At 62.2% G+C, this 23,028-nt stretch overlaps 1 protein-coding gene across 2 annotated transcripts in view; it reads right to left on the reverse strand.

Moving 5' to 3' along the window:
* The window catches only part of CDH4 (cadherin 4), a 281,734-nt gene that overhangs the window by 79,164 nt on the left and 179,542 nt on the right, over nt 1–23,028 (reverse strand). For both annotated transcript variants that reach the window (XM_036245369.1, XM_036245370.1), the window contains exon 3: nt 2,018–2,244. In XM_036245369.1, the coding sequence (XP_036101262.1) occupies nt 2,018–2,244 (227 nt within the window). The remainder of the gene's footprint in view (nt 1–2,017; nt 2,245–23,028) is intronic.

The raw sequence follows: 23,028 nt of genomic DNA on the forward strand, positions 1-23,028 counted from the left end.
CTCGCGAGTGCACGGGCATTCCACCTGCCCTGTGTTCTCGCCAGCACCGGCGTCACCCGTCTGGCCAAGCTTAGCCTTACCTGCCCCCGGCTGCCGAGGTGGACACGTCTCCTGACGAGCCCCGGCTCTCCTCGGGTGGACGGCCCGATGACGTCTGTCCGCCGAGTCTGGCCAGGTCACCCACCTTTACGTAGGTGACTGGCATCCTCTGACAGCGTGGCCCCAGTGCCAACCGTGCTGAGGCCGGGCAGCTGCTGGTCTGCCCGCCTGTCTCGGCGACCGAGCGCCAGTCCCTGAGGCCATTCTTGGCCTTTGCATTTCCGTCTAAAAACTGTGAAGTCAGCCCTTTACCCTTCTATACACAGGCAGACACAGACCACGCTGGACTGTGCTCGGTCTGCAGAAACCGCTGGGCAGAACTCGTCCCCACAGCGTGAAGTCTGCGCCTGGCACGCCCCGGGTTCAAGGGGCTCTCTGGCTGTTCTCCACGCTATGGGAGGGTCTGGAGCAGTTTTTGTTAGACTTCTAGTTATAAGATAATTTTTAATACTATCTTAATTCATATCGGGTTCAGATTTCATTTCCCAATTACTTATTCCTGGTCTATAGAGGTATAATAGCTTTTTAAAAAATTTTGTAATTTATTAATTTTTTGTTTAATCTTCCCCCGAGGATATTTTTCTATTTATCTGCAGATACAGTGGGGGCAGGGGGGAGAGAGAGAAACATCGATGTGAGAGGGACACATCGACTGGTTGCCTCCTGCAAGAGCCAAACCGGCCGGGGCTCTTTCGAGGTTTGGGCTGGTTTTGGACACAGCTCTGCCGGCTTAGTGGAGCTCACGTGGCGCCCGGGTGCTGGGGGGAGCAGTCCCTTCCTTCAGCTCTCTGAACAAGACCAGTGTTCACACGATTAACGTGACTGCTCTTTAAAGCTCGGGTGGACTCACCGGTAAGGCCACGAGGGTGTGGGCATTTCTTTCCGACGAGGGTTCTCATTTAAATATTTTCGGGATAATCCAACAGTTCAGGTTTTCTTCTCATGTTTCGGGAAGCTGTATATTTCTAAAATGTTACCCATTTCACGGACGTTTTCACACGTACTGGCACAGCCTGCACGTGACACCCGCTGGTGACCTTTCCCGTGTCTGTGACCGTGGTCACGACGCCCTCGCTCATTCCCGGGGAGGGTTCTTCGCCGTCGTTTATAGAACAACTTTTCCCTGTGGGTTCTTTCTATTATATCCTCCCCCGAGTTGGACAGTTTCCCCCTTCCTCCTCTGTGTGTCTTTCCTGCTCCTTTTAGAATTTCTTGACGTGACCGGTTAGATTGCAGGTTTTCTGCCTTGTCGCCGGACATCAGCCGGCAAGTCAGAGAAGCCCCGATTCAGACCCACAGCCCACAGATCCTTTACGGCGCTGGGCTGGGCTGCCCTGGAAAACCACCTTCTACTCCTTTCCGGAACGGTTCTCACCTGTAGCAAAGGGGCGCGGCTCCCTCTGGGAGGTGGCGACAGTGCCGTGCCCACCCGTGGAGATTCGAGCGGGGTCTAGGGGAGCGGGGTCTAGGGGAGGGGGAAACGGGAAGCCATGCAGGAGACTTGACTGTAACGAGGGACCAGTCGTGGGCTCAGAGACTCCGTCGCTGTCTCTCATCGTCACAGTTCACACATGCAGGTGTGCAGCCCCCCGTCACCCCGTGACGGGGCTCACCAGGACCCTCGGAGCCTGGGGCACGGACTCCATGTCTCCTGTCTGCCCGCCCGAGCGGGGGCTGGAGGTGCACCCCTACGGGGACTGTCTAATTGCAATCACCTTCCACGGAGAACCCACCGGAGCATTGATTGCACCGGAAACCTCTTCATTAACATGCCTGACAAAAGGCGTCCTTGTAATTCCAATGAGCCACTTTTATCTGAGGTCCTCACACCTCGTCTGCGCCACAGTCAAGGACTGTGGCTTTAACACGGCCGTCCTCCAGCCCTGCCCCCGCCTGCCCGCCACGGCGCCTGCCTTACCTTGCGCCCCGAGGGTGGGGACGCGGTCTGGGCCACCAGCAGCCGCACCACGGCGTCCCATCGCTCGGCGGTTTGGCGCTCCCACGCGGTCACTGTGAAGGCCACTTCCTCGGAGGGGACCCACAGCTCCCGGGTGGCGAAGACGGTCCCGTCCGCCCTGACTTCGAAGTCACTGCTGCTGGTCTCGTATCGCGTGTCCGTGGCCCCCAGACAGCTGCTGAACCTGACTGCAAAGGGAGGGAGAGGAGGGTCAGGACCGGGCAAAGGCTCTGGGTCTCTGTCAGCAGGGAAGCAGACGCGAAGGTGCTTGGACACTGGGCACTGGGTCTCTCCCCGCGGCGAACGCGAGGGCTCAGGGGGAGGAACTGGAACAGGATCTGTGACGGCCTGAGCTGGGCTCCGCCGGGCGGTTCTGGATCTGGGGGTGCGCTGGTGTGTTCCACCCGAACCCGGTTCCCTCGCCCGCCCCACGCAGACCGTGCCCGCAGGCTTCGAAGCCCCGCACGGGCTCCTCTCCGTCCCCGACGGCCACGTGCGGACCGAGAAGGCAGCCCTGCACAGACCTCGCGGCCGCCGCCTTCTCTGGTCTGATTTGTTCTGGACACCAACCCGGCACCTGCGAACTGTCCAGGGGGCGGGGCCAGAGCTGGCCAGGCCGTGACCTGGGGCAGCAAGTGCTTTCTCGGTGACCCGGACGAGAGTGTAGGCGGCGTTACCCACACTGCCCAGTGGGCACGGCGCCTGCTTCCCAAACATGAATTAGGCACCGACCACCAGCCCCTCCCGATGCCACTACCGCCGGGCGTGTCCCTCTGCGGCAGGGAGGCTCCGGGAGCCGCGCCCCAGCCCGCGCAGGCTCCCCGAGTGTGTGCCAGCCCCCCGAGTGTGTGCCAGGCCCCCCCGAGTGTGTGCCAGGCCCCCCGAGTGTGTGCCAGCCCCCCGAGTGTGTGCCAGCTCCCCGAGTGTGCGCCAGCCCCGTCCCCGTAAGTCACGAGGCACCGACAGCCGGCGTCACAGGCTGCTGCTAGAAGCGATGGATAAAGTTGCCCGATATTTACGGAATGTGGGCGCCTCAGCAATCGCGGGGGGAGGATCGGTTTTCTGAGCAATTGCACCGTCGCGGCTCACGTGATTTAATTACTGTTTATTCTGGAAACTAAGAAAGGCCCCTCACTGTTACACGTGACGCAGTGTCTCCCCTCCGCGTTCATTGACAGCTGCCCGCCCCGAAGTGATAAACAACACGCGGTCCCGCGTCTCAACACGTCACCTTCGACAGCAGCCACCACCGGCGCCTCCCACTTGTGGATTTAATATAAAACTGATTTTAAATGGACGAGGAGGCGCTTCTGCCCGCCTGGCCCGAGACCCTGGGCTGCACCGACGGGGTCCTCAGAGGGGCGGCGGAGGTGGCGAGGGTTCGGTGGGCTGTGGCTCCGGGAAGCCGTCCCCTGACGAATGGCCCATGTTTTCACGTGACAGGGACACTGCAAACGGCTCTGACAGGGACCGCTCATCCCAACAGCAAACACGTTAAAATCAGCAACAAACAGAGTGAATCAGTCCGTCTGACACCCGTCACCCACACACTGCAAACGGTTCCGTGACTGCTGAGAGATTAGCCCCAAGTGCATAAATAAGCCCCTTTGTCCTCGGAAAGAAGACTTGTGACCACGCTGATGGGCTCGGGCGGTGTGTGTGTGGGGGGGGCTCGAGTTTCCTCAGGGCTCGTGGGGGTGCCGTTGTGTTGAACCCGGGCACCGAGCGGTCGTCCGAGGCAGGCAGAGCAAGTCGCCAGCCTGTCGCTGCCCCACAGGACCCCGGGGTGCTGTCCACGGAGCTGGGACCTCTCAGATGATGACGTCCTCAGTGGACCAGAGCCCCTCGGGGACACTGAAGACGATGCCATGCGCCACCTCCCAGAAATTGTGCCCGTGGGTTAAACCAGGGCCCCTGTGGGGTGCTCACAGGATCTGTGGGGTGCTCACAGGATCTGCGGGGTGCTCACAGGATCTGCGGGGTGCTCACAGGATCTTCGGGGTGCTCACAGGATCTGCGGGGTGCAAACACGCACACCCTCCCAGTCTGTGTCTGCACCGGAACCCCGGCCTGCTGGAGGGGTGGTCCTTCTGGAGGGGCAAGGACACCCCTCGGATGCCCAGCCATGTGGCATCTAGGTCCTCCTGGGGGACTTCCTGCCGCTGCTTAGAGAAATCCGACCCTGGCCTGATTCGCTCAGTGGTTAGAGCGTCGGCCTGCGGTCCAGAGAGACCCGGGTTCGGTTCCCGCTAAGGGCATGTGCTTCGGTTGCAGTTTGTCCCCGGCCCTGGTTGGGTTGTGCAGGTGGCAGCCACTTAATGTGTCCCTTTCACGTCGATGTTTCTCTCTCTCTCTTTTCCTCTCTCTCCCTTCCCGCTTTACCTGAATAAAAAATGGAAAAATGTCCTTGGGTGAGGATAAAAAAAGAGAAATCCGACCCTGGGGGGACCTGTCCTTCATGAGGCTGCGGTTCCCAGCCCTCAGGGCCAGGGCGGGTCGGGTGCCTACGCTCCAGCCCTCCAGGACCGGGACCCAGCACTAACTGGGAGGTGGGAAGTCACTTTGGGGGAGAAGTCACCTGTGGGGGTGCACACGGAGGGCTACAGCCTCCTCTGGGCTCCGCTGACTGAGACCTGCTTGGAGCGGGCGCCCCCCGCCCCCGGGCCCCACAGGGGACCCCGTGCTCCTGCCCACAGCCCACGGCTGCATGTCTGCAGCGCGGTAATTAGTCCCATTCGTTGTAGACAAACTTGACAGGAGACAGACGTCACCCCGAGAGAAACGAAAGCCGACTGTTCAAACACTGCTCTGTCCCCTGGGAGGTGGTGGCCGGGCGTCCGCGCAGCCAGCGCTGGGGGGCCGGGCGCAGGGACCCAGGGGGTGGAGGTGTGTGCAGCCCAGTGTCCCCTGGGCCGCAGACACCAGCGGAGGGTCAACGTCAGGGTGCCGTCCTCACCAGTGTGCGGAGTGGGGACGGAGTCCTGTTTGCACACATGCTGCTTGGCCCACGATGGGGCTACGTCCCGAGAGCCCACCGTGGGGTGGAGATGTCCAGGGTCGAGTACGTGTCCACCAGACGTCAGAGCCCTGCCGACCTGACCGTGCCCAGCACACCTCCACCGGCCTGCGCTTGGGCAGCACCATCCAACACAGACCGTTTGCGACGAAATGTCGAGTAGCTACAAGCGCTGTCCAGTCAAAGAGCCTCCTGCCAGCCCTGGTAAGTCAGGGACCGTCTGCCGGCTCTCAGCGTGTGTCAGGGCCCCTGGCGCCTCCGCCAGCGCCCTGCCGGCTCAGCCCACCCCCCAGCGCGGGTCGGACAGCTGTGGCCCAGCTTACAGGTGAGCGTGCAGAGAATAAAGACCAGGCGGTCCGACCCCCCAACGTGCTCTCTGCCTCTGGGAAGCGCCTGAGAAAAAACCGACCGACACGCCTGTTGGGTTAGAACACCCAAGAGGTCGCCTTGGACAATGTGCCCACGATGCCCCCAGCGGACACCTGCCGAGCTCCTGGCTGCTCCTGGCCTCGCTCCTAGAGCACCTCCCGGGGGCCGGTACCCCGTATGCCTGTTGCTACCGGAGCAAAGGGGTTCACATTGCCCTCCACGGGCCGCTTCCTTCGTGAGCTGCTCCTGGCGCAGGACGTGGGCTTTGGGGACCTGGCCAGGCTCCTGCTCCCTCCTTCCGGGGCTCATGGCACACGGGGAGGCCGTACATGTGAGGCGGAGACAGCGGGGCTCAGGGGAGGGGGCCTGGAGGGTCCCCTGCAACGCAAACACAGGACCACGGCCCCTCTCAGCAGCCTATGTGCTTGGGACTCGGCTGATGACATCGTTCGATTTACAGCTCAGCTCCGGTAGAGAGACGGGTCTCCTGCCTGTCCTCAGAGACCACTCCCCGCCCCCAACCCCCTCCTCTCCTCTCGCACCCCCTCCCCTCCTCCACGCTCCTCTCCGCAGACGGAGCCCAGGAGAGGCAGGGGCAGCCCCTGGGTCTGCGATTTGACGCTGTTTCATCAGAAGGGCGGTTGGAGGCTGCGCCAGCTCTGTGTCCATCCACAGTCGTTTGCCCTCAGAGTTCTCCCTGACCTCTTCCCGACAGGAGGGCATGACACTGGAGCCCTGGTGAGGGTCAGCTGGGGTCTGCGGTGGGCAGCTGCTCCGGAAGCTGTGGGGGAGGCGGTACACCAAGAGGGGGTTCTTCCCCAGAGGGACCCCGAAGCTGTCCTGGAGCGAGAACCCTTCCACACCCCTCTCTGTTTATTTAAAAAAATTTTTTTAATCCTCACGTAAGGATATTTTTCCCTTGATTTTTTAGATAGAGGGGGAGGGGGAGGGGGAGAGAGGAATATTGATGTGAGAGAGACACATCGACTGGTTGCCTCCCACACGACCCCAACCAGAGCTGGGATCAAACTCAAAACCGAGGTACAGGCCCTTGACTGGGAATCGAATCCATGACTCTAACCAGGGGTGGGGAACGTCCGGCCCAGGGGCTGTATGAGGCCCTCGAAATTAATACCGGCTAAAATCACACCCTCACCAAATTAGCCTGACCACACAGCAGGCTAATTTTTAGGTTGGTATCGTTGTACGGCCCGAGAATGATGTTCTAAATGCAAATGGCCCTTGGCAGGGAAGAGGTCCCCACCCCTGTGGCTGCTGCTGAGCCAAACTGGCCAGGGCCCCCCTCTCTTTTTATTTTTATTTATTTATTTATTCCCCCCCTATTTAGATTAAACACACATGCACGCACATACGCACATACACGCACGCACACATGCACACACGCGCGCACACACACGGACACATGCACACGCGCGCGCACATGCACGCACACACGCACGCACGCACACGTGTGGGCGTGTTACCCTTTGCCCTTGACCTCAGATGTACAAGTCAGGAAAACCCGTGAGGCGCAGCCCCGGACCACCCACGAGGATGGTGTGTTGACTGTAGCCAGCCGGCGCGTGTGAGGGTCGGCCCCCTGACTCCTGGTGGGACACGGCTGTGACCACAGGACAGGCCCCGCCCATGGCTCTTCTGTCTGAGATCAGGGGTCTTGAGACGACTCGGGGCAGCTCTGTGTCAGGACGGGCCCTGGTTCTGGGGGACTCAGAAACCCAGTCCGAGGCTCCGGGTGGGCCTGAGCCTCCAGGCCTCCCAGGGGTGGCAGCCTGCGGCCTCCTCCCGGTTACTCTGAGCTCCCACATTCTACGCTCCTCGGAGTTCCGATCGAGGGGCCTCCCCAGGTCTGGGCAGGACGCGGGGTCTGGACTCTGCGGGCCGCCCTGGCTGGGACCTGAGGCCGCCCGCTCCGGGGGCGAGGGCATCCTGTCCCTGCGGGTGGGGACACTCTCTGCGGGTCGAGGGCCGGCCCAAGATGGCCCGCACAGCACCCTGGATGGTGTGGAGCCCTGGGCACCCCCCTGCACCGGCTCCGGGGCCCCGGCAGCTGGCAGGCCCCTCGCCGGGCTTGTCTTGGGCCTCCGTTTGCTGGGACGGAATCCCCGATCTCCCCCGCCGCTCCCTCTGCAAACACATGGGCCTCAACTGCCAACTGCTTTTCCAAAGCAAAGAGAAGGGCTCGGGAAACACAAACATTCTCCCCTCGGCCACACCAACCCCTGCGCCCTCTCCCTGGCCTCCTGGGCGCACGCACGGCCCACTGAGATACGGGGCCCCTGACATGGGCAGACCCTGGGGGGGCCCCTAAGCCAGGGATGGGAACCTCTGGTGTCTAGGGCCTTCCCCGAGGCCCATGGGGGCCAGGCCAGCCCTGGGCAAAGTGGGGTGCTCTCAGTAGCCTCACGACACAGGGGAGGAACCGGCGGCATTCAGACACACAGGTTCACTGAAGATGCAGTTGCGTGTTGGAGACTCGGGGTCACAAGGCGCCAGGGGAGCCCCAGCAGGGGGCCGGACTGGTCCTGGGGCCCTGGGAGGACCCAGGAGGAAGAGGAGGCCCCAGCGAGGGGACAGTGACCAGGGTCCACTTGTCCCAGGTCCATCTGGGGGACACCATGGAGGAGTTCTTCAGAGAAAACGGGCCAACACCACACCCTCTGAGCCGCTTTGCAGGATGGGCCCCTGTGACGCGGGGACGCGGGGACACACTGGCCGGGACCAGGGACGCTCAGTGGTGAGGAGTAAATTCCACCCGACCCGGAAAGAAAAGACACGTCCCTCCCCCTCCTCAGCCGAGGGCCGTGCCCAAGGCCCTGGCTCTGTGTGTGGGTGTTCCTCATCCAAACCCTGGTTCTAAAGAGCACGGAGGAAACATTCTTCATGGGTCACCACATGGCCCAGAGGACGTCCAAGGGCCGCGGGTCCCGGGTCCCGGGCTAGTGTGGGGGAGGGGCAGGGACGCAGTGTCATCGAGTGAGAACTGTGCCTCGTCTCTCTCCTGAACATTTTCAGTGTGCGGCAAAGTGAGGAAGGGTCCGGGGAGCCCTGCGAGGGTGGGGACCTGTGTACCCTAAAACAGTTGAACCCAATCGTTTTCTAGAGTCCCTGGGAGAAATGCATGCTGGGAAATCAGGGTGCATCAGTCAGCACGAGGCGGGTTGGGCCGAGTAACAAAGAGCTCCCGGGTCACATGAGCGCCACGCGGGCCAGCTGGGAGGCTCTGCGCCCGGCGGTCCTGGGCTGTTTCCACAACGGCCGAGGCCAGGGGTGTGGGTCTCGGGGACGGGACTCAGGCTCGGCTGTCAGGTCTCGGGGCGAGAGGATGCACCTGACTCTGGGCAGAGCAGCCTGAGCATCGAGCCCCAAGTACACGTGCGAGGAGGTCAGATCCCACCGCGTGTCCGTAGCAACACGCTGAACGCAGCCCCTGAGGCTGGCCCCCTGCGTCTCGGGCCCTGCCCCGTGTGGAGGTGCTGCTGCAGGCTCACACCGACGCCCTTCCTGCGCATCTACCGGACCGGCGCATAGACGGACGAGCCGGAGCAACGGTGGCCTTGAGCAGCTTGGTGCCACCTCCACCGTCGGGCCACCCCGCCGAGTCCCGGTCGCTCTGCTCCTCGGCTCCGCTCGTTCCGTCTCTCGTGGGGGGCGGAGGTCCCTGAAGGCGGAGGTTGTGATGCCCTTTTCCTATCCTGGAGCAGAGAAGAGCCCACAGCCCGTTTCTCTGACGGAGCCCAGTCCACAGTGTCGGCCGTGAAATCCCCGCGCCGGGCACAGCCGTGCGCTGGTGGGTTTTGCAGAACAAGCCTGTGGGTTCCTGCCCATCTGAGCGGCTTAACCGTTGGCAGGAAAAACAGCCGGTGAAGCAAGTCGTTTCGGAGGCGGTGGGTCCTGGCCTCACTTGGCCCGGACGGAGCCCGGGACCTCGGAACATCCCCTCCCGGAGAAGCACGGCACTGGGCAGCCGCCGGGCCCGCGGGGGCACTGTGCGGATGAAGGGTGCATCCCGCGGTAATTACTCCTTGAGCAAGTCTGACAGGAAATCCTGATAAAGAATTGTTTTTTAATCTATCGGCGAAAAAGCTCAGCGAAATGTATAAAAATTATATGACATTTGACTCCTCGGTGTAAATTAAAATTTGCAGAAAGGTCAATGGACCAGGAATGATATTTTCAGAGGATTTAGACAATGAGACCCGGAAAGGCTGGAGGCAGAGAGAGCCCCTGGCGGCTCCCCCCTGCCTGAGCTGTCCCCGAGGGGGCTTCCTGCCCACCGCCCCGGCCCCAGCTGCCACATTTCATGTCTCCAGGGGGCCTCGCTCCTGCCAAAGGCCGTAAAGCAGGCCCCCGACTTTCCTTGGAGAGAAAAGGCACCTCTCAGAGAAAGGCGGCCTTTGGATCGGACCCTTCTGGCTGCGAGAGAGAGAGAGAGAGAGAGAGAGAGAGGAGGGCAGGGAGCTTCATGCCCCCTCACCGAGGTCCACGGTGCGAGCAGCACCTACTGTGGGCACCCACTGTGACAGGTGGTACCGAGCAGGTGCTGCCTCGCCCAGAGCCAAGGCCCGGGAGCCGAGCTGTGTGGCCTTGGAGAGCTCGCTCAGCCTCTCTGAACAGCCTCTGCCACCCAGCACCACCACCCTGCAGCCACGGGGCAGGACGGAGCCTGCACCCCCAGTCGGATCCATCCACTCCTGCCTGGGAGGGGTGCCGAGCTGCCCCCCCCCCCCCCCCCCTGGAAACAGCTCTGCCTGGAGGGCGTCTGAGGTGCTGGAGAAGAACCTGGGGCCGTGCGCCGGGCAGGGAGGGGCTGCTCCAGCCATGGACACACCTCTCCCCGGAGGCAGAAGGGAGCTGGTGGGGGGCCAGGCGTCTTCCTGCCCCAGGGCCGTCCCTCCAGGCCGTGACCAAGAAACCTAAGGCAGAGGACCGAGGACGCGGACGTTGACAATGACCAGAGGACGATCCTGATTTCCAAGCTGTACAATCACCACCATGCATCGCTTCGTCACCGGAACAAAAGCAAGGTGCTCCCCCACCTGCCCCCCATCGGGCAGCAGAATGGATCTTAATTTAAAAAACAAAGAGGAGTGAATCACCAACTCCCAGGAATGTTCTTCAGAAAGAACAAAGGGCCTTGGGAGAGGCTGCCCTGCCCGGTCCTCAGACACTTTTGGGAGGAAGACCGGCGCCCCTGGTCCCGTCCTTTCTTGTCTGGGGCGGGCGGGGGCGGGCAGGTGAGCGAGGTCTCAGTGCAGCTCTGTCCTGCTTCACAGCTGAAGGCTTTGTGACTTCAGGCAGCGGTTTCAGGAGGAGCAGGAAGACGCGGAGAAACCTCTCTGGGCTGGGAGGGGAGAGGGGCCGACGGGGTTAGTGTCTGGTGAAATATTTCCCGTTGTTTCCTGCGACTGTTTTGCAACATCCCTAATGTGTTCACGTGTTACAGGCCCTGCACAGTGTGGCCACGGAGGGCCCTGCACAGTGTGACCACGGAGGGTCCGGCGCACAGTGTGACCACGGAGGGCCCTGTGCAGTGTGACCACGGAGGGCCCTGTGCAGTGTGACCACGGAGGGCCCTGTGCACAGTGAGACCACGGAGGGCCCTGAACAGTGTGGCCACGGAGGGCCCTGCGCACAGTGTGGCCACGAAGGGCCCTGCGCACAGTGTGACCACGGAGGGCTCTGCACAGTGTGACCACGGAGGGGCCTGTCCACAGTGTGACCACGGAGGGCCCTGTGCACAGTGAGACCACGGAGGGCCCTGTGCACAGTGTGACCACGGAGGGCCCTGCGCACAGTGTGACCACAGAGGGCCCTGCACAGTGTGACCACAGAGGGCCCTGCACAGTGTGACCACGGAGGGCCCTGCGCGCAGTGTGACCACGGAGGGCCCTGCGCACAGTGTGGCCACGGAGGGCCCTGTGCACAGTGTGACCACAGAGGGCCCTGTGCAGTGTCACCACCTACGACCACTGATTCTGGGATTCCGCTGGTGCAGGGCAGAGGTGGGGACCAGGCGAGGTCTGAGGGTGGCCGTCACCTCGCCCACCACCCTTCGGGAACGGTGACAGGTAAGCAGTGACGCCCGAGAGGGAGAGCGGTGTTCCTCTGCCGGCACACGTCCGCATCACACACCCACACACCTGCGGGTGGGCCGTCGCCCTCCATGGCGAGACTGCAGACCCCTCAAAGACGTCCACGTCTTGATCCCAGACTCTGGGAACATGCTGCCTCGCACGGCCCACGGACTCGGCAGACATGGCGAAGCTGAGGACCTTGGCACGGGGGCGACCCTGGTTCTGGGCGGGCCGGTGTCACCGCGAGCTCCTTGTAGAGGGAGGGAGGAGGTCAGAGCCAGAGAGGGACAGGCGAGGACGGAAGCACAGGTCAGAGAGTCTGGCGGATGGTACGAGCTGGCTCACGGCCAAGGAACACGACGCCTCCAGAAACTGGGGGTGGGGGCAGGGCACGGCTTCTCCCCGGGGCCCCAGGAGGCACCAGCCGGCCGCACCTGGACTTGAGCCTTAGATGTCTGACCCCAGAACGGCCAGGGCCATGCTTAGGCCGTCTGAAGGCACTCAGTCTGGTGCTTGGCCACACGGCGGTGGGCCCCCTGGGGCAGTGCCCGGTGCGTAGCTGGTGCAGCAGGTGTTGCTGCGTGAAGGAGTGGGGTCTGCGGCCTTGCGGGCACCCTGGTGGACGGATGAGCTCTGGCCGCCCTGCACACCCACACGGCCGGCAGGGCACTGCGGGGTCAGCGGGCATGGCTCCCCTCACCAGGTGCAGCACCTCAGTTACAAACTGCGTCCACACAGGTGTGAGCTCACCCGGACGGTGCTCTGCCCCAGGAGGACGGCTCAGGGGCCGCCTGGCGTGGCTGCGGGTTTCCTGTGCTGGGGTCCACCCTCTGCACCCCTCCGCGGGGCTAGGGGCCCCAGCGCCACTTCCTAGGGCCGGGCCGTGAGAACCGTCAGCTGCACCTTCCCAGGATGCGGAGGCTCAGAGGTGAGCTGACTTGTCTGAGGACACAGCCGGCTGGCGCAGAGCGAGTTCTGGCCACTGTCTGTTCTGGAGAGTTCTCCGGCAGGTGAGTGCTGAGTGAAGGTCAGCTGACCCGGACGGCGCAGGTGGGGCGGTGGGGGCCACCCCGCTGGGCCTCCCCCAGCTCCTCCGGGCGGCCCAGGGGCCGGCGGCCACTTCCAGCCCAGCCGCTGTTTCCAAGGTTTAACTCCGCCCGTGGCAAACTTTTCACTAAACACACAGATGGTCCTGGCCGAGCCTGTTAATGAAAAAACTCTCACACGGCGGCCAAAACAGACTGATCATCTGTTTTCTAACATTTTGAAAAAATCCTACAGAGGTGTAAGGTGTTACACAAGTGAGAGTAATTAGCTGGCGCCATCTGGGAAGAGGAGGGAAACAGCAGACCCCGCTGCCCTCCGGCTGCACCCGGTCCCGGGCCCTGGGGCCGGCTCTCGGCCCCCCTCAGTGGTCAGCAGCGAGTCAGGTCCTGACCACGCTGATGAAAGGCGCAGACAGCAGCTGTCTTGCAAGAGGCCAGCTTGGCCACAGTGTGATGCCTTAGCCTCCCTCCCCCCCCGGAGAGCGGCAGGTGGGCCCTGGGCTCTGGGCTCCTAATTTGGGCTCCGGCCATGCTGTCCAGGTGCAGGGTGGGGGTGGGGAGGTGGTATCAGGCTCTGGAAGTACCTGTGGACTCACGCCTGTGTCCGCCACCTGCTCTCGAGCACTGGCCAGGCCCCCGCCACCCGGCCCAGCCCGCTGAAACACCAGGGCTTGTTTTCAACTCGTCTCCATCCTTTGGTGATACTTTTGTAAAACACAATGAAGACGAGAGAGCAGGACGGGCGCGTGGGCAGGACGTGGCTTCACATGGCAGGGCGTGGTGGCGCGTGGGCAGGACGTGGCCTCACATGGCAGGGCGTGGCGGCGCGTGGGCAGGACGTGGCTTCACATGGCAGGGCGTGGAGGCGTGTGGGCAGGACGTGGCTGCAAGTCCCCGAGTCCTCGGTCTTCATTTCATCGTCATCCTCCAAGACCAACCTGCAGCTCTGAGAGGGTCCTGGGCCCTGAGGAACTGGGGAGCAGCCCTGAGATGGTTTCCCAGAGAACAGCAGCCTCGGAGCGGGGTGGGGGCACCAGCCCCCCAGGTGTGAGCCCAGGGCGGGGGGACAGACGGACTCTTACGAAGCAGGTCAGCCAGCGCCTGCCTGTCGGGGAGGCAGCCACGCGGGAGTACCTGGGGCTTCACGCTCTGCACATCCGGGTACCTGGACACCACGGGGTACTTGATGCGGTCTCTGGGGTGTTTCCACGGCCGCCACAGGTGTGTGCAGCGAGCCCAGCAAACCCCTTGCACAGTCGCTGGGCCTCTCTGCAGTCTTCTGCTGATTCGGAACGTCACCGACGTGTCTGCTACTGGAGGGACCAGAGGCCGCTCCGAGCTGGGCAGGGTGCACTGCTGGGTATTGATGGCCCAGTCCAGACCTCGAGGGTGATGTCCTGACAGAAGGTGCCCCGCGGTGGCTGCAGAGGATTAGCTGCTGCTTACACGAATGACCACTGCTCACTGCCGATTCCGCATCCGCTCGGCGTCCACTGCCGTGAGGGCTCAATGGTCGCGTGGTCGATGGAGACACGAGGGTGGGCGGCCCTGCAAAGTCCCTCAGCAGCTCCTGGAGTCGGGGGGACGTCACCCTGTCAGCTCGGCCTCCGAGGCTCAGTGGGTGCTCAGGCTGCCCCGGTCACCAGGCCCAGGACGATGACTCAGGACGTGTGGCCTGCACGCGTCAGGGGGGCTGCGTGTGGCTGACGTGGATGCTAATGTAGAGCGAACATGCCGGTACCCAGAGGCTCCGGCCTCATTTCTCCATCCACACACCCCTCGTTTCTGATATTCTGGGGTTGCTGGAGGCCCCAAGGGTCATGAGCTCCCCTCCTCATTCTTCGGACCCCTGGCCCTGCCCCAGCGGCCCTGAGACCTGAGGCTCTTACTGGTGTCTCAGGGAAATGTCAGCTCTGGGCGGAAAGTGAGGGGGAGTCCCGTCCCCTGTACGGGGTTGCGCCCGAGTCCCCAGCAGTCTGTCTCCCCCCAGCCCTCACTTCGTTCTCGGCGACTGTCAGCCCCACCCCCACTGAACGGCCCTGGCCCACCCACCATGCCAAGCGCCAGCGACTGAGTGAGCACTGGCTCCCTGGCGGGTCACCGATCTGGACGCCTGGCTTCCAAGCACTGACTCTCCGCTCTCCGGACGCGGCCGTTCCGATCGCTCTGCCAGTGAGTGTGGACGAGGGCGTGTTCCCTGCGCCTGCCCGGGGGAATGTCTTCCGCTGCGTCACCCTGCACCTGCCCGGAGGAATGTCTTCCGCTGCCGTCACGTCGCGTGCTGGGCGCGGAGAATGAGGGTCCAGCCGTCGGTCTCCGAGGGCACGAGACGCACTCCCGCTCGCGTCTGATCTGCGGTGACATCTCACTTCCCCCTGCCAGCACTCTGCACGGACGGCGGCACGGCCAGGGGCTTCTGCCGGTGGCGCCCACGTCGTTAAGGTGTCTGGGGGTGGGGCGTCGCAGCGTGAGCCCGCCTGGCAGCCCCGGGCGCCCACATGTGGGGCCTGCCGCCTGCCCCGAGTCTCCACTTACCTCCCGGGTCCCGATTCAGCCTCCTCCACGAGAGTCTGCTCTCCTGGGGGGCCCGGGGCCCTTTCCCAGGAGAGCACCTCATTTCCAGTTTCCCCGGCGATTTCAGGGGCGCCCCTGTGGAAGAGTCTCCGCCACAGGTTCGCCCCGGCCTACAGGAGAATCCTGCTTCTCCAGGTCAGCGCCGCCCGTGATCAAGCCCTGGGCAGGTGCAGGTCCGCGACCGCCGCCCTCGCTGAAGCAGAGCAAACCCGCCGCCGGGGCTCCCAGCAAAGCCAGAGTGCCCCTCCTGGCCCACCCTGTCCGTTTTGGGGGCGGTCCTCAGGGGTAGGAAAGGGTGCTGTGCAGACGGCATGGGAGGTAACTGGTGGCAACACGGGGTTCTCCCCAGCAGCCCCCCACTCCTGCACGGCGGAGGGGGCGACCCGTCTCCCGCTCCACGCGGTTCGGTTGCAGGTGTGAGGGTGCGGCGGGGGCGAGAGAAAGCTGTAGCTGCAGCCAAAATCCCGAGTAGCCTGTGAGTGCACACCCGTCCCCAGGGACGCGCTGTCCACCGCCCGTCGGAGGGCAGGGCGCAGAACTGCAGGGGGTGGGCGGGGCTGCCCAGTGCTCTGGGCCGAGAAGAAAAGTGACGGTGTCTTCACGCTCAGGAGACCCCGGAATCTGCACACGCTGCTCCCCGACGGAGGGACTGGCGCTCACGGGGCCCTAAGCAGCTTCATCAGAAGGGGACCCGCGGAACCTCCACCAAGAGAAGGACAAGCCTGTGTCTTTCAGCCGCCCCCCTGCCCGCCGCCCAGGCCGCTGCCCGGTCCGGCACAGGGCCCGGGGGCCGTCGGCCATCAGTGAAGTGCGAGAAGGAGAGAGTGACCCAGCGGCTGCAGGGACGGGTGGTGGCCAGGCGTGGCCGCCTGACCCGCCTTCACTGCAGGAGGACCTCCCATCCTCCGTGAGCCCAGCGAGTGCCCGGTAGATTAGATAGTGACCGGCAGGTCCGGCGATGGGTGCAGAGGGCTCTCCTAGATCCCAAACCCGTCCTCCGCAGCCCCCAGGCCCTTCCAGGTTGCATCTAGGCTGGCTGTCCTCACGCGTCACTTTAATTGGATAAGCAGGAAAACCTTTCACAACCCTCCTGACTATCAGCTTAAGGGCTTCCAGGAAAACGTGCCAACTTCTGACCAGTATCCACGTGGGCCGTCCCGAGACCCCAGCGAGCACTTGCCAAGCAACACTCGCTCTCGGGTAGAAAGCAGAGCATCAAAACGGAATCGAAATAGATTCGATCAACTGCTGCAGGAACGCGTGTCCTGGCCGCGAAGCGAGCCGCAGGGCGCTCGGGCGGGTGTCGGCGCGGAGCGGCCATGCTATGGTCCCGGCCCCCTCGCTCTGCGGCGCCCCGGCGCGCCGGCTTGGGCGTGTATCCGAAAAGTCCCTGGTTCAGTCGAAAGGCTGTTGGGCAACGTGGGAGACACACCCCACGGCCGGCAGGCCCATGTGGCTTCAGACAGACACCCTGTCGTGTTGTCAGCTTACTCCCCCCAAGTCTGAGGCAGATCAGCGGCAGGTCCCCGTGTCTGCTCCGACAGTCCAGGCAGGACACGAGCCGGAAAGAACAGGAAGTGCCTGGGAGTCTCTGAGCAAACATGCACATTCCTCTGATATCTCCTGGTTAGACCCGGCATACGCGTGAAAACACACGTGAAAGTTCCACACGCACACGCACGCCCCTGGGTCCCGGTGGACGCGTCTCCCCTCACGCCCTGAAATGTTCTCGCAACAGAGCAACGTGGAGACGCTTCCTTTTTTGCAGAAACAAAGGGGCTTTATTTCTCTGCAGACTCATGTATATTGCACTAGGGAGGCCGTGGCGGGTGCTGGCTGAGCTTAGGGTTCAAACAGTTGTGCTTATGTGCGCGCGCACACACACACACGGACACACATGGACACACACGGACACACAGACACACACACACACAGACACACACAGACACACAGACACACACGGACACACAGACACACACACGGACACACAGACACAGACACACACAGAGACACACAGACACACACACACAGACACACAGACACACAGACACACATGGACACACAGACACACACAGACACACAGACACACACAGACACACAGACACACACACACACACAGACACACATGGACACACAGACACACACAGACACACAGACACACACAGACACACAGACACACACACAGACACACAGACACACACACGGACACACACACAGACACGCACACATGGACACACACAGACACACACGGACACACATACAGACACACACACACACGGATACACACCACAAACACAGACACAGACACACACAGAGACACACAGACACAGACACACACAGACACACACCCAGACACACAGACACACAGACACAGACACACACAGACACACAGACACACAGACATAGACACACACAGACACACACAAAGATACACAAAAAGACACAAAGACACAGACACACACAGACACAGACACACGGACACACACACAGACACACAGACACACACAAACACATGCACACACAACACACACAGACATACACAAACACATACACACACAGACACAGACACAAACACATGCACATACAACACACACAGACACATGCACACACACAGACACACAAACACATGCACACACAACACACACAGACACACACAAACACATACACACACAACACAGACACATACACAGACACACACAAACACATGCACACACAACAGACACAGACAGACACAAACACAGACACACAGTCACATGTACACACACAGACACACACAGGCACACACAGTTACACGTACACACACACCACACAACACACACACACTCATGGGGCTTCTCCTCTCCGAGCCTTGGGGGCCTGTGTGGTAGGGACCCCGTACGCCGTCGGTCCCCCGCGCTGGTCCTGTGGGTGTTTACTTCTCACTGTTCTGGAGGCCGGACTTGGTGTCTGAGGGGCCACTTCCTGGTTCATAGACGGGTCTTCTCGCTGTGACCTCACACGGTGGAAGGGGCAAGGGGCTCTCTGGGGGCCTCTGTTATGAGGGCACCAATTGCATCATGGGGGCCCCACTCTCACAGCCTAACACCCCCAAAGGCTCCACCTCCTGACACCATCCCATGGGGGTTAGGATCTAACATGAATTTTGGGGGACATGTTCAGTCCACGGCATGCTCACAGGTCTCCTTGGCCACGAAGATGTGGGGACGGGCAGTTCTGATCAAATTCACCAGGTGTCTCACGGGGATTCTGGTTCCTTCAGGAAAAGCTGGCGAGACCCCCATTCTCCTGGCAGACCCCCATTCTCCTGGCAGACCCCCATTCTCCTGGCAGACCCCCATTCTCCTGGCAGAAACATATGTCGACTCATCGGCGCAGACGCCACTGGCCCATTCCCACTGGAGACGGAGCTGAGTGGATCTCACCTTTGCCGTGGGTGTTTGTCGGGACCTTCGAAATCTCCGTCTCCGCTGGTCGGGGGAGGGGTTTGGAGGAAAAGCTGGCAGGATGCTGCCGCGTGGCAGGTGGGCATCACCCGTACGATCCCGTGGGCTGGTCCGCAGGGCCCGCGACAGCACGGAGCTTTGTGGGGGGCACCTCCAGGGTTCCCGATGTGGGGGCAGGGTTCCCCTCCGAGGGCTGGAGTCCTGGAGATTGAGCAGGGTGGGTGCCTCGGGGGCCCCAAGTCAGGACGGGGGGAGGGGCTTGGGGGACTTTCCAGGTGCGGGCGACGCAGCGGGAGCTACACAGAGCTGAGTGTCCAGTCTGGAAGCCACGTGATGGGAAGGGCCAGCATCCGTGGCAGGACTGAGGGGTGCCCTCTGCGCCCCAAGGAGAGAATTTGGGATCAGAAGAAGGACACTGTGAGTGAGGAGAGCCACTGCGTCCCGGGCTCGGCGAACAGATTCGTCCGTCCCCATGATACGCCACGGAGGGCTGTCACCCCACGTGACACGGGCCGGCTGAGCTCTGAGAGATGAGCGGAGGCCGCTCGCGGCTGCTGGCGACGCGTTCGGCTCTGAGAAATGACAGAAGCTGAACCGCAGAGTCACAAACACGGTTCAGAGGGAAGGGAACCGCAATAACAGGTGGCGCGCGGTAGAGACGTCCAGATGAGGCAGAGACACGGACAGAGGGACGGAGCCACGGAGGGGACGCGAGGCTGCCCAGCGGGTACAGGTGTCCTCAGGTGAGGACAGGCGGGACAGTCGGACTGTGACGATGGTCGCCGGTACAACACAGCCGCCCCCTTATCCGCGGTTTCCCCTTCTGTGGTTTAGTTACCCGCAAACAGGGTCTGAAAATATTACATGGAAAATTCCAGAAATGAACTGGAATTTTACACTGCATGCTGTTCTGGGTAGTGTAATGAAACCCCTCACCGTCCTGCTCCTTCCCGCCCAGGACATGAACTGTCCCTTTGTCCCGGTGTCCACGCTGGACGCGCTCTGCCTGCTGGTCACTCAGGAGCCACCTCGGTTATCAGACCGCAGGCCGCGGAACCTCGGTGCTCACACTCACGTCACCCAGATTGTACTTACTAACGGCCCAGAGCGCCGGGATGCTGGCGACGCGGACACGCCGGAAGGAGCCTCCTTTCCGGGAAAAGGTGTGTCCAGGAACCACATAATCAGGGTGTCAGGCACCCCCTGGGGGCCTGGGGAAGTATCCCCCTCGGACAACGGGGCTTCTGTGGGTCTCCCACTTTCCCTGAAGCCAGGCGGGGTTCATCACGCCCGCTGCAGGCAGGCACGCGGCTGAAGCAAGGACAGCGTGCGTGGAAGTGGGGTTGGGAACCAGGGCCCCCGCGGCACAGGCCTGGCGTGAGGGGGCCCCGGGGGAGCCCGGAGCAGCCTCCCGCGGGCAGACGCACGCTGAGAAGCAAAGGCGTTTGGCACCGGGCTGTGAGATGCACTTCGTTGTGTAAAGTCTGTTCCCGCATCGGCAACCGACAAGTTGCAAGCAGGGCTCTGAGCCGCTGGCTGCCTTTGGGGCGCAGAGAAAGCGTGTGGGGTGTGGGGCGGGCAGAGAGCTGTCCTCTCTCCTCAGGCATCTGCCCCCTGGCCTCTGGGACCCGCCACGAGGGAGGCACCGGGCAGCTCCACGAGGCCACACGCTGTTCGTCGCAGGGAGCGATGTGACATGGCCGAATGCGTCCTCTGTGCGGCGGATCCGTTGCTGAAATGCACGATTCCCTCGAGTTCCCCGCCACCTCCCGGCTGTCACTGTGCTGCCTGCGATCACAGGCCAGCATCCCGTGAGGCACACACACCGCCCTCAACGTGGTCACACCCCTGTGCCGCGCAGTCCTGGGCAATACAGCTGCGGGTCACACTCCCACCAGCAGGGGCGCACACACACACACACACACACACACACACACACTCGGGAGAGACTCGGGTCAGCCTCACAGCTGCGGGTCACACTCCTGCCAGCAGGGGCGCGCGCACACACACACACACACACACTCTCTCGGGAGAGATACCGGTCAGCCTCACAGCTGCGGGTCACACTCCCGCCAGCAGGGGCGCGCGCGCACACACACACACACACACACACACACACACACACTCTCTCGGGAGAGATACCGGTCAGCCTCACAGCTGCGGGTCACACTCCTGCCAGCAGGGGCGCGCACACACACACACACACACTCTCTCGGGAGAGATACCGGTCAGCCTCACAGCTGCGGGTCACACTCCCGCCAGCAGGGGCGCACACACACACACACACACACACTTGGGAGAGACTCCAGTCAGCCTCACAGCTGCGGGTCACACTCCCGCCAGCAGGGGCGCGCGCACACACACACACACACACACACACACACTCGGGAGAGACTCGGGTCACCCTCACGCGGGCGAGTTGCCGAGAGTCGCTCACAGGTTCTTCTCATACAGCTCCTCACCCACAGCGCTGTCCCAGGAACTGGGTCGAACGGGGCCGGAGAGCAGCCAACAGCACACAGCCCCGCCAGCTGGAGGGTCCCCACGACACAGGCCACAGGCCTCCAGAGTTGGGGGACACAGTGTCACACAGATGAGCACGCCTGGGATTTTCCCAGGTTCCTCTTCACTCAGCCGGAAACATCCGACAGTCCACACTTCCTGGTCCTGGTTTCATTGTTTCATTTTTTATCCTCACCTGAGGACATATTTTCATTGTTGTTCAGATAGAGTGAGAGGGAGAGAGAGAGAAACATCGACGTGAGAGGGACACACTGCGTGGCTGCCTCCCGTACGACCCCAACCAGGGCTGGGGGGCAAATCGCAACTGAGATACGTGCCCTTGACCGGAATCGAACCCGCGACTCATTGGTCTGTGGGCCGCAGCTCTAACTGCTGAGCCAAACCAGCCAGGGCCATTGTTTCTTTCTTAACAAGAATTTTTTAAATTGAATTTATTGGGGTGACATTGGTTCACAAGACCACACAGGTTCAAGTGTACAGCTCAATAAAACATCATCTGCACACGGCACAGTGCGCCCTCACCCCAACCCAAGTCTCTGCCATCCCCATGTCCCCCCTCTGCCCACCTCCACCTGCCCCACCCCCTCTCCCTCTGGGCATCACCACACTGCTGCCTGTGTCTGTGTGTTAGGTATTCGTTTTTTGGTTAATTCCTTCACCCTCTTCATCGAGTCCCCCAACCGCTCTCCCCTCCAACACACAGCTTCCTGAGCAGGAGGTCTAAATGCACCCCATCCCCAGCCGCGGAGGGCATCCCGACTTTCCCAATGTCGGGGCTCCTCACGGGAGCCCTGCCTTTCCCCAGGAGGACCGGGATCTCCCTCCAACCACTGGCTAAGCCGGGAACGAGGGCTGGGGACTCAGACGCTGCCGGCTGCCTGACACGCAGTTGTAAGTTCCAGTCATTGTCTCACACACCCCTGTCCCCTTCTGGGTTCCTCAGGTCTCATTTTACATGCGTGGCAGAACATCTCAACGCCACCCAAAGAGCATTCCGTGGGATGTGGGCAACGGAGGACATTCCCACCGAGCCTGCAGAGAGCCAGGGCCCTGAGGCGCGCTAGGGCTTGTGGGTGATTCACAGCCCACTGGGCGGGTGCTCCCCTCGCTGCGAGTCTCCTCCAACCACCCCTCCTATCCCATCACCCCGAACCGCTGCCCGGGTGCCAGACAGGCCACTCACTTTAAACACACTATTCTTTCTGGAGGAGACCCATCTGCCCCCCCAAAGAAGTGGGGTCAGGACTAAGGATGCGCAGTCTCAGGGTACATGGGGCCCAGAGGCACCAGCTGAGTCTCTCTGAGGGGACAGGTGACCCTCTTTGTTCAGGGTATGTGGAAGGTTCTAGAACACCACCAGGCACATGCAGGGAGCCCCGTTACAGGAGCAGGGAGCCTGAGGTGACACAGCCTGACTTGGGGCCCCCACTCCACAGGCTCCGGATGGGAATCCAGCCCAGGACTCCACTGTTCGCCCGCCCCTCCCCCCCCCCCCCTCGGCAGCTCTTTGGCGGGTGAACGAAGGTGCTCAAAGGTCAGCAGGGACAGGAGGAGACGGTAATACAATTCCACTCCCTCTTGGGGTCTGGCTGTTCCACAGCGTGTCTCTCTGATCGAGTTTTACAAGACTGCCTTGCGGCTGGCAGACGAGTCGGCGGTTACAGCCACCTTTGTATCTGATGCCAGGCGGCGGAACAGGAATGATGGTGAGGTGAGATTTCACGGCGCGGGTCTGCACATGCGCCTTCACGGCGGCTGCTGACGCCGACAGCCTGGAATTACCTCTCAGACCTACACTCGGTCACCACCCAGGTGCCCGCCCCGCTCTAGTGAGTTATACCCTCTGACATCCTGAGGCCTCTGCAAGGCCCAAGCCGGCCACGCTGAGAGTGGAGGGAGGTGGCGG

The sequence above is a fragment of the Molossus molossus genome, unplaced genomic scaffold (assembly GCF_014108415.1).
Source record: "Molossus molossus isolate mMolMol1 unplaced genomic scaffold, mMolMol1.p scaffold_m16_p_6, whole genome shotgun sequence".
In the NCBI taxonomy this organism is placed as follows: domain Eukaryota; kingdom Metazoa; phylum Chordata; class Mammalia; order Chiroptera; family Molossidae; genus Molossus; species Molossus molossus.